An 11820-nucleotide genomic window follows, 5' to 3' on the forward strand; every position below is an offset into this window, starting at 1 on the left:
ATTAAGAATGTTCCTAAAAAACGTAAAATAACAAGCAATAGTATTTTACAGATTATAAAATAATAAAGAGAGAAATAACCAAAACAAATATCTACCACATGACATGTTGGATAGAACTTAAATTTCATAAACAAATAGTATGTGCTCTACTCACATATATGTTTCAATAGAAAGGAGTTGATCACATGACAAAATCAATCTTTAAAATTTAATGAAAATAAAATTTTGCAATGTAGGTAATGTTCAAATACATAAAAGGGTATATGGTTGAAAACGAATATGAAATTACTTGCGTCCAACCTTAAATATCCATATGGTTGAAATTATAAAATCACCTTTCACAAGGCAAAACTTGGAACCAACCTAGAGATACCGTCTAAAGTCTAGACTCACCAATGATAAATAATAAAATAACAAAAACATATGTTTTGTTTTACCATAGAAATAGTAAAATAATGAAAAGATTATAATTATTGGGAAAGGGTTAGGCACATCACTCATGCACAGTAAACTAGCAGGCAGCACAAGCCTGAGCATCATCATATATATATATATATATATAGGTGGGGCAGGGGGTCATTTCCAAGGGGAAGAGACAGAAATAATGAGTTCTAGCTTAAGGAGCTTAAGGTATGCGGGCATTGTGCCCAGCCTTTTCCCATAATTATTTTAGCTACAAAGGTGATACCTACCATACTTCCCCACAATCTTTCTTCCCGAATCTTAGAGATGATCCAAATTCCCACTGAAGCTTTCTACTAACGTTAATAGGGGATGCCAACACAACATATTACAAAGATGAAGCGATTTGAGAGACAGAAGTAATTGTTTACCAAAACGATGAAAAGAGAGAAGTAATTAATTTTCTGATGGCACTTGGATGATGAGACCAAGTGTGTTGCTCATTCCAATACAAAATGGAAGGAAGGAAAAGAAGAATGGAGAGGAGACTTATGAAGATGAAATGAAGAAGAATGGTATTCATATGAAACATGTAGAGGCTACCAATATGGATGAGGGATCCTATCTACGTTACTCTTTTTCAAGATAATTTATGTTTCGGAGATCAAATAGATCTGTAAAGTTCAGCTCTGTATCATATAGCCATATCCAGAACCCTGCATGAATTTCCAATTAGTAAACTATCAAGTCTTCTTTTCTTGATGGCCTTTGTCAAACCAACAACTGGAAGTAACTACCTAGGGCCTCTTAAGTCCCCATATGGAATCCATATGTAATCGTAAGCATCCCAAAAACCCTTTACATCAAAAAAACCTAATATTTAAACTTCCACTGGAATCTCTCTCCTAATGTCATGAACATGCAAGATCAAACCTTCTAACTGATTCACAGTTAACTGTGTAGAGACCGACTTAGAGTGGTCGCATAATCTCCAAATTGGATGTCAGAGGGTGGGTGAAGATCAAAAACATATGAGATAGGTCTTGATACCATCATTGGATTCTTAAATGCAAATGTGTCTGAGAACTCCCCAAAGCTTGATACATCAAATGGGAATGACTCCGCCAAGAAAAAGAAGCAATCCCTTGCCAACTTTTCCACCTAAAACAACAATAAACACACCATTAACATCCATTCTTGACATAACTAGTTTAGAGATCAATCTCACCTCTTGCCACAACCTGACCTGCAGTTTCATCCAAATGCCACAGATGCAAATAGAGCTAACTAGGCAAAACGAGAAGCATCAAACACTGTCTGAAACTCTTAAGCTAAAATGGTCTCTATGAATCAAGAGAAACCAATGGAACAACTTTTAGTGAAAACTGTAGGACCAAGAACATCTTCACTATGTATAGGATAGTTTAAGTATCTAATTAAACAGGGAGCAGCCAATACCCCTTCATGTGGCACATGTGCATGTGAATCAAACCATCCACCCAAAACCCCCCCCTAAAAAAAAAAAAAAACCCAGCAAATCATGGGACAAAAAGTTGCTAAATAGTTAGGTTATCTCAACTATATGATGTACTGTCAATGTTTCCATGGAAGGAATGCATATGATTGCTTACCACAAGTTTACACCAGCTGCCATCAAGGAATGGTCCAACAATATCTATAAACACGTTATGTCATGCTTAGGCATGTTCCTAGAAAATTTAGTTTTTCGACCATCAGGCAACTGGTCCAACAATATTTATTGTCAACCTTCCAATTTCCATCCTTTCAACCTGCATATACAGGTTTTCTAGTAACACGATTTACCTCGAGCAACTACTCATAGTATGCAAGCACTGAAAACACGAGAAATTTATACACCACCTTACATACCTGCAGATGTGAAAATCTCAAATTGTTCATTGTAAGGACCACACGAAGCCCATACAAGGTGTCTTCCAAAATTCTAACAGATAGACATTCAAAAAACCTCTGTAAAAGGCCCTTCTGTGCTTCCAAGTCATTATTGTTGACAGAAAAATTAGCAAACCACATTACACACTGCACTTCTTCCCATGGGATAGGGTTTTCCTTAGCCTCTGAGATTATTGTATTGTACGGATGACTCAGGCCCCACAGTATTCTGATATTTTCCAATGAGGGATCAAATATGGAGGTGTAAGGCAGAGATGTTGTGCAAATTATCATGCTTGAACCACAGTGGCGAGATAGATTGGAGGAGAAATGAAAATCAGTATCATCCAAGATAAGAATGCATCCATCAGGAGCTCTGGGTAAAAGATGCAGAAGCAAAGCAGCATCAGCATTTCCATCTTCCCGCAAACATAAACTCGGACTGCTAAATGATGAAACGGAAGAGTCGAGGTCATGAGAAAAGAAACATGAATTCCCATTACGACATCCCTGCACATCCACATTGATCAAAGGTTAAGTTAAACTGAACAAGAGTGACTTACCCTGCATATCAGCTTAGGGGTGAATCCTATCATTTCCAACAAGAATATGGATAACTATGAAAAATATTTTTTTATGCAGCATACTGCATAACATAATCGTCACATAAAATTTGTTATTATGCTATGTATAATGCAAATGACCATCTATAATACTTTAGGTCAACCTGGATTCCCATGAAGCCATAAGGAACAACTGCAAATAGATGAATATAACAAGATAGCATTCTTGGACTGCAACGTGGCTCTCCCCAATATCCCCCAAGAATTTAGAAGCAAGCAGAAAATCTCAAGAATAAAAGAGCGTACTAGAAGGGAAGAAAAAATTTGCTGGTTTCAGGATTGAATGCATCAAATAAGAGGATGAAATAGTGCTTAAAATGTGTGAAACTAGGGATGAAATAGGGCTGAAAATGTGTGAAACTAGAAGTTCCTTGTAAATTGCTTCGGTGAATAATCCGGGCAAGAAGTAATGTGGATGCAAAATCAACTAGCCCCTAATTGAAATTCAGTTTAAATTTTTCAGAAGAGAATCAGGTGGAACTCGACCTTGATGCAAATAAATCATTTAATGGGCTTATTTTATTGCAAATAAGCCTTGGGTTGGGTTATGTATATGTTGGGCCTTAGATCCCATGGGTTTCTTTGTAATGGGCCACTTTAATGGGCCTAAAATATAGGTAGAAAGTAGAAAATCAAAATTTAATTCATTAGTTTAGTTAGAGTCCTGTTTTGAGTCTATAGCCTTGGTTATTTTGTTTCCTAATTAGAAGATAGAGGTAGTTTCTATTTTGCATTAGTTGCTATATTGAATTAGCTTCTATTTTCATTACTTGCTAATTTGAACTAGCTTCTATTTTCAAAGAAGTTTCTATTCTATAACTTAGGTTAGTTTCATTTTTATCATTAATTGTTAGTTTCTAATTTACTCTTACTTGGTTAGCAAGTTAGAAGTTAAATTAGAAGGTTTTATTTTCAGCATTAGTTACCTTTTTTATTATGTCTTTTGTGTCCAAGCAATGTAAGGCTATTTAAAGCCCATCAATTTTAATGAGAAGACATATTTGAGTTACACAAAAAAAAAAAAAGATGGCTTATGTTGTTATGCTGTGGGATACAGTTGTGTGAGATGCCTAAACTTGAGGGGTGCGATGCCCAAAACCTAACCTTCTTCTTCCCCCTTCTCAACCCTCCATCAAATTCTCTTTTGTTTCTTATTTTTCTTTAATTTATTTGCTATGAGAGAGTGTTTGAGAGCTAGAGCCAAGCCTATTGGAGGACATCTTCTCTATCCAGCCAAAAATTCAGATCCTGCCTGGGATTAGGATCACTTGTGATTCTACTTCTACATTAGACCTTTGGGGAGGAGAGACAAACATCAATGAAATTTGAAACAACCATGATAAAAGGTAAGTCACTAGCCAATAACCTATGCTTTATGAATATAAAACAGAACTACTACAAAAAGCCAGATACACAATTTTCTAAGCAAGGACAGGCAATCAGTTGAAGTTCACAATTAGATGAGTGGTTCAAGGCCTCAAGCCAGTGGAGGAAAAGAGAAAATGTGCAATCCAAATATGATACATTAGTATGATTGAGACATAGGCCAACCCCGTATAGTTGGGAAAAGGCCTTTTTGTTGTTGTTGTTGTAGTATAATTGAGACATGTTCACCAGAATACAGGAAAGCGGGTAGGTGATACAGATAAGTAATTTAATAAGCTTATGTTATTGGAAATAAGCCTTGGGTTGGGTTATGTATATGTTGGACCTTTGATCCCATGGGTTTTCTTTGTAATGAGCCACTTTAATGGGCCTAAAATATGGGTAGAAAGTAAGAAAACGGGATTTAATTCATTAGTTTAGTTAGAGTCCTGTTTTGAGTCTATTTTCTTTATTATTTCAGTTTTCTAGTCAGTTTAGGTTTCCCAATTAATTAAGAATTGGGTTAGGCCTTTCTTTTTTAGTGTAGTCAGTTTTGAGTCTTCTATATAAGTTTGTAAGGGACTACAACATTGAACACGAATTTGATTAAATGAAAAAAAAAAAAAAAAAAAAGCTTTGTGCTGGAGAACTGTGAGATGCAATGTTGTGAGAGACAGCTTGGGTGAGATGCCCTAGGGATGAGTGAGATGCTCGACCCAACCTATTCCCCTACCCCATTCTTCCCTTCATGCTCTTATTTCTATTTTGTTCATACTATATGTCATACTATCTAATTTTTATTGAATTTACTAAAGATCCTACCTGGGATTAGATCATTTGCGAACCAATCTTACATTATTTGGTATTAGACTAACCGATGGAGCCACGTGATTTTCATGAAAATATTTTTTCATACATCTTCCTTGAATAGGTAAAAGAACTAAACATGTACTTTGACAACTACAACTTGACAGAGATGCAACAACTTTGATATTTTGCTCCCAAATGAGTGATTGTGTTCGAATACAATGGAGAGTCCGTGAAAAGCAACTTCAAGCTCAAGGGCATGAACCTAGAACTTATGACGAGATGCAGTATGAGTTGTCGGGCATGTACCTATCTAAGCATGAACGAAGAATGTACTTCCCTCCACCAGATTTTCAAAAGCCACTCATAATTGACGAGCATGAAGGAATCATCGGCCTCTATTGCACAACGCATTGAAAGGAGCAACAAGAGAAGACACCTCCAACCAATGAACTAGAGTCAAAACCTGAGGTTAGTATTGAAGAAATTCCAGCAATTCCTATTGTCAAGGAAGAGCTAATCATTGATATTCCCATCAACGAGACTCATGTGGAAGAATTCAAAAGCAACAAGGTTGCACAATGGACAATGAGGTTGAGACTGAGAAACTTGACACTTCAACATATGTGATGATTGTGAATAGCCAAGAGGAAGGTCCTAAGGAGCTTGAGATTGAAATTATGGAGGTCAAGAACATAGTGGTTGAAGGCGTTCATGTGGATTTTCCCATGGACACATTTGAGGTTGTTGAAGCTGAGCATGTGGAGTTCGTCATCCCATTAAAGTATCTTAAAGATTGAGCTCCTCACATTCTAGACTACATCCTTACTATCAAAGAACTACCTGAATTTTTCTACGGCTTGATGAGGGATGTGTGTCATGCTATAATTACCCTCACTCTACAAAATTCGAGAACGAATTTTTTCTAAGAAAGGGCAAATTTATGCAGATAAATCATTTAATAGACTTATTTTATTAGAAATAAGCCTTGGGTTGGGTTATGTATGTGTTGGGCCTTTGATCTCATGGGTTTACTTTGTAATGGGCCACTTTAATGGGCCTAAAATATGAGTAGAAAGTAGGAAAACGGGATTTAATTCATTAGTTTAGTTAGATTCTTGCTTTGAGTCTATTTTCTTTGTTATTTTAGTTTTCTAGTCAGTTTAGGTTTCCCAATTAGTTAAGGATTAGGTTAGGCCTTTCATTTTTTGTATTTTGAATCAGTTTTGAATCTTCTATATAAGTTTGTAAGGGGCTACAGCATTAAACACAAATTTGATTGAATGAGAAAAAAAAAAGCTTTGTGCTGGAGAACTGTGAGATGCAGTGCTATGAGAGACAGCTTGGGTGAGATGCCCATGGGTGAGATACCCTAGTGAAGAGTGAGATGCTCGACCTAACCTATTCCCCTACCCCATTCTCCCCTTCATCCTCTTATTTCTATTTTGTTCATACTAACTGTCATACTATCTGATTTTTATTGAATTTACTAAAGATTCTACCTGGGATTGGATCATTTGTGAACCAATCTTATATTAGTAGGACTTTACAGAGGAATGGCACTTGGCAAGTTTACGTGGATGAGACTGCCCTAAGCTAGTGAAGGAACATGATGTAGATAAATCACATATATGGGCTTATTTTATTAGAAATAAGCCTTTGTATGGGTTATGTATGTGTTGGGTCTTTGATCCCATGTGTTTTCTTTATAATGGAAAACTTTAATGGGCCTATAATATGGATAGAGGCTAGGCATACAGGATTAGTTAGTTAAACGCCTTTATTTCTTTATTTTAATTGTGTTTTAGTTAGGCTGGATTAGGATTATATAAGTCACAGTCCTATTTTGAGTCAATTTCCTTTATTATTTCAGTTTCCTAATCAGTTTATGTAACTTTATTAGTAAAGGATTGCATTAAGCCTTTCCTTTCAGTGTTTTGAGTCTATTTTTGAGTCTTTATAAGTTTGTAAGGGGGGTCCAGCATTGTAAATGAATTCTGATTGACAAAAAGCTTTGCCTTTGCTGCTTTCTTCCTGCATGAAGAATCCCTTGTCTTTGACCTAAGAACCTTGTGTTTGATCCATCCCAACACCTTGTGGTGGGAAGCCTAGGTGCCCTTATCATTCCCTTATTCCTATTCTTCTTCCTCCTCCATTAACCAAGTGATCGATCTTCTGAATTTCTGAAATTCATGATCTGATCTGGAATTCATAAGCAAGTTATTTTTTGACATGAAATTCAATTGACGGAATTTGGCCATCAGATCATCCACAAATTTTGAGAAGTTGTTCTTAGACCTAAGGAGGCCTTCAACCAGAGTCCTGATTTGGTTTTATTTTAGAGTTCCAATTCTGTCCCTGTTTCCCAAGATTTAATATCATCTATTGAACTGCTAATCGAATCACTGTTTCTGATGATTTATTATTGCTGATATTTATATATCATGATCAGATTCGATTGACCATTATATTTATGCTTTCTAAAATTTCATCTGAGTTGTGAAATTAATGTTATACCGCTCTCCCAGTGCAAGTAGGATTGATCCATAATTTCAGATCCACCCATCAGATTGACCTGAAATTTTCAGCAAGGTTTGCTTACCATTAGAACGAACTCAACTGGATTCTAGTTCAATCTGACCACTTCATTTTTTCATATAATTATTCTCCCTATTCTTGATTTTATTCTTTGAGAAAAGATTCTGTTCTGATACTGTTTTGATTAGTCTAATTCAGTTCCACATTAAAATGACCAAACCAAATCCAGCATATTAGCATGATATGCCCCTCTGAATGTGAAAAATCAAAACAGGGTTTTAGGAGGATTGGCAGGAAGTGCAAGAACACACTTCCCCTACACTCAAGAACATGATTTTTACAGTACAACATTAGACACAGGAAGGTAATGTACCTGAAAGGAAAAGAAAAACTTGCATGAAGGCCTTTTGGCATGTAGGGAGTGGGAGAAGGAACATTGGCTTCCTTTGTTGCATGATCCATTAATGAAGAATCTGCATAGAGAAACTGGACTAATGACAGAAGAACCCACATCATCCACATGTTTAAGCATAGAAGTGTCTTCTGTCTGGGAAACTCGTATCTGATCAACAAACACAGAGGAAAAGGTAATTACTATTAATGGCCACAATATCGATACCACAACTCCACTAGTAGCAATAGATAACACAACAGACGATACCTCTTTGATACTGCCCAGCAACTTTTCAGCAACAGAATCAGCTTGAAATTGTTTGGGAGAAACAAAGGGAACAGCAATGCAGTTCCTTGTTTCATTAGTTGAATCAGGATGTTCCTTGCCAGTAGCAAGTATATCTGTATCTCCATTTGAATGAGATTGAATGAAGCATGTGTGTTCAAATTCATAGGGATCATAATAAGAAGGTAGTCCATTAGATATAGACAGAAATTTGGGGCGGAACCGGTGCACTGAGTTCAATACATCTTCATCTGCAAGGAAAGACAACCAGAAGTTGCGGAAAATATGTCACATGCAAAAGGTCTCTTCAGTGATGTTCAGAAAAAGCATACATATTTCTGAGACATGTCGTAGAGATGACTGCACAAGATTGTGGAAAGAACACCACTCCTCCTCAAGCTTAGGAAAGAAAATTTGTGCATCTTTTGGCTCATCAGAATTTATAAGTTGCTTCACCCGTAGAAGACGATGTTTATCCTTTAAAATGGCAAAAGAAAATATTATAAGCTATAATCAGAAAATCACCAACTGGAATGTGAGCAAACTGAAATATGAATACAGATAACATTAAAAAGCTAAAAGCTTCCTCCCACCTCTTTCCCAGAAGAAACCCCATTACCCCTCCTCCCAAGAGATGAATCATGCTTACCTTAAAGCAAAAAGAAGAGAGTTTACCTTGAAAACACCAAAAAGATGAGAGTTTACCTTGAAAACACGTTGCCAAAACTCAAACGCGCAGAGGTTTCCCATCAAGACAACTTCCTTTTTTCCTAGGACCAGGTTTTCACTATTCCCATCAAAGTAGTTGTCTACATACGCTGAAAACTAACAAACAGAAACAAACAATCAGGAAAAAGAGACTGTTTGACCACCAGGAACATAAAATAACAACAAGATCAATGCACTCAATAAGAAATACCAAATCTTCCTGCCCAAATGGATGAAGAATGGGAAGAGGTTGTGTGTCCATCATTATGCCAATCAGAATGCCTTCCCGAAGCAGTCCAATATCTCCAAACTTGAGTATGAGGACAGACGCATCAAAAGACAAACAGAAACTGGAAAGCAGCTGCCCATAAAATGTTGGCTCAAATCGACCTCTGTGAGAGGATGATCTTTCCAATGCATTGATGTGAACAAGCAAACTTATCGCATCTTCCACAACTTCAGAATCTGGCGGATCAAGAGCCTTCTGCAACAAGACTAATATAAAAGTACCATAAATTAGGCCCATCTTCTGAAACTAAAACTGAGTCTTGCCAGAATAGAACTTTTTGTCAGGTAAGCATAAATTTAGTAGAGGAAGCAACAAACTCATAAGAATTTTTTTTTTGGCAACATGACTTCTACTTGTAGAGTGTGTAAGCCCCAATAGAATGGTCTATTTAGTTTTGATGATAAAACATAAGCCTTTGGTGGTAACCAAACAAAAGGACCTCAATGGAACAAACATGCCCTAGTGTGGGACTATGCATGTCACCATATACTAGTTGACGAAAATACTTCACCAAAGATACTGTCATTAGTGGCAAATGATGACTAAAGTTCCAAAGGCTCCTAACTTGTAATATCCAATTGGTATATTATCCCAGAGGTTCTGTCATCAGTGGAAAATGGCAATACACAAGTTTGGATGAACAAAGCATGTTATGGATGTACATTCCAATTGTTTAATAATGTATATGACAAACTATGTTTTGTGCAATTTTACATTCCAATTTTTCGATCCCTTAGGTTTGCTGTTATTGTGGAAAACTAGCCGAAAACAGCCTATGTTTTTTTTCTACGGACAGTCAAACCGGATGATTTGACCATTGGCTTATGACAGTCAAATAATGGCTAATTTGGCTAGGCGGTTGAGAGGGGTTTTCGACTCCAAAATAATTTTCTACAAAAAACATATATATTATAAAAAGATGAAATAATAAAAATATCTAAAGCAAAAAAATTAATTTGTATTTCATTCATGGGCCTGAGTAAAACACATGCCACTCAATGAGTAAAAGACAGATCAAATGGCTAGGGAAGTCTGGGTGGGGCTGAATTTTTGCCCAAGCACATCCCTGTGTGAAACTCATCAAACAATGACCCCAACCATCAGATCAAGATGGCATTCCAGACAGCATTCCAAACTGTTAAAACGTATGTATGACACAGATTAGATGGGTACGATCATAGTTGTCACGGCACCAAGGCGGTGAAGGGTCGTCTAAGCACTTAGGCGAGTGATGGAGAACCTTCGGGAAGGGAAGGGAAATCAGAGTAGAGAGGGGGAAAAGGACGATCACACTCACACGTTCATTCACTAATCAAATTGCTCTCTAAATCTTCAGTCGATTACAACCAATATATAGGAAAATAGGAACATGAAATTAAAAACTTAACTGGAATGGAAACTAGCCTAAACTAGGAAACAACTATAAAAGGAAACCAAAGCAAGGAAATAAATCTTACTCCTACGTTCAAGTCTGGAAACTAAAAGCATGAAATAAAATACTAAGTAAACTACTAATTTTATTTCCAACCCTTGTTGGACCAAAACCCTGGGATAGACCGGTTCTTCTTGGCTCTTGGCTTCCAAAGCCGGTCATGCTGGTCCAACCAAGAAAGGGCAGCCGTATCTGCATCAACTCTCCTCCTCTGAAAAGAACTCGACTCCGTCGAGTTAGGGAAAGGACCGAGGAGACCGTCTGAAGGAATACGCTGAATGAGGAATGATCCCACCATCTTCTTGAGCTTAATTTCAGGGAGATCTTTGGCAGGATGAAACTTCATAGTCTTGTTGGCATGCTTGAAGGCATAGGTATTGGCATAGCCACAATGCTGTACTTTCTTATCAAACAACCAAGGTCGACCAAGAAGGATATGGCACACCTTCAGAGGAAGGACATCACATTGGACTGTATCCTTAAATCCACCAATAGAATATGTGACCAAGCACTTATCTGTAATTTTGAGATTAGTGTTGTTCACCCAAGCAACCTTGTAAGGATTAGGATGTGGTTCTGTATTCAATCCCAGCTTACGAACAGCGTCTTCAGAGACAACATTAGTGCAACTGCCTCCATCAATGACCAAGGTTAGCAACTGATCATTGCACTTCACACGAGTCTGAAAAATACTACTACGGCGCCAATCTTCATTTTCAGTGGCCTTTTGAGTGGTCAACACATGACGAATGACATAAAAAGGATGTTGGTCATCGTCACTGAGAGTGTCATTGAATTCACCTGTTGCACGCTGTTTGAAATTTAAAATGTAACCGCAAGCGTACGGATCAGTGTAGCTACGGGTCGAACACAGGGAGAGCAACCACTTTATTTTTTATTTCTTTTAATAATGCAAAAGTGAACTGATTAATGGTTGTGATCTAATTCTAATTACCGTCCTAAACATATGTATCTAAAATAACGTCCTAACCATTCGTCATCTAAGAATTTAAAGACGCAAGCCACGCAATTAAAATTAAATAAATAAATAAAAGAAAAAAAATAC

The 11820-nt window shown here is 37.0% G+C and overlaps 1 protein-coding gene across 2 annotated transcripts in view; it reads right to left on the reverse strand.

The window, feature by feature from the left end:
• Positions 1-1107: 1107 nt before the first annotated feature.
• The window catches only part of LOC122091880 (DExH-box ATP-dependent RNA helicase DExH8), a 20319-nt gene continuing 9606 nt past the window's right edge, over positions 1108-11820 (reverse strand). The window contains exons 8-15 of one of the 2 annotated variants that reach the window (XR_006144058.1): positions 9245-9528; positions 9031-9150; positions 8658-8802; positions 8308-8576; positions 8020-8208; positions 2293-2823; positions 2034-2192; positions 1426-1563 (exon numbers count right to left, since the gene is read on the reverse strand). Coding sequence is in view for 1 of the 2 variants with exons in the window: in XM_042662107.1 (XP_042518041.1) it covers positions 1354-1563; positions 2293-2823; positions 8020-8208; positions 8308-8576; positions 8658-8802; positions 9031-9150; positions 9245-9528 (1748 nt within the window). In the remaining variant the exon portion in view is untranslated. Of the gene's footprint in view, positions 1564-2033; positions 2193-2292; positions 2824-8019; positions 8209-8307; positions 8577-8657; positions 8803-9030; positions 9151-9244; positions 9529-11820 lie in introns of both variants that reach the window. The other variant, XM_042662107.1, reaches the window with a different exon arrangement.

This window comes from Macadamia integrifolia, chromosome 10, assembly GCF_013358625.1.
Source record: "Macadamia integrifolia cultivar HAES 741 chromosome 10, SCU_Mint_v3, whole genome shotgun sequence".
In the NCBI taxonomy this organism is placed as follows: domain Eukaryota; kingdom Viridiplantae; phylum Streptophyta; class Magnoliopsida; order Proteales; family Proteaceae; genus Macadamia; species Macadamia integrifolia.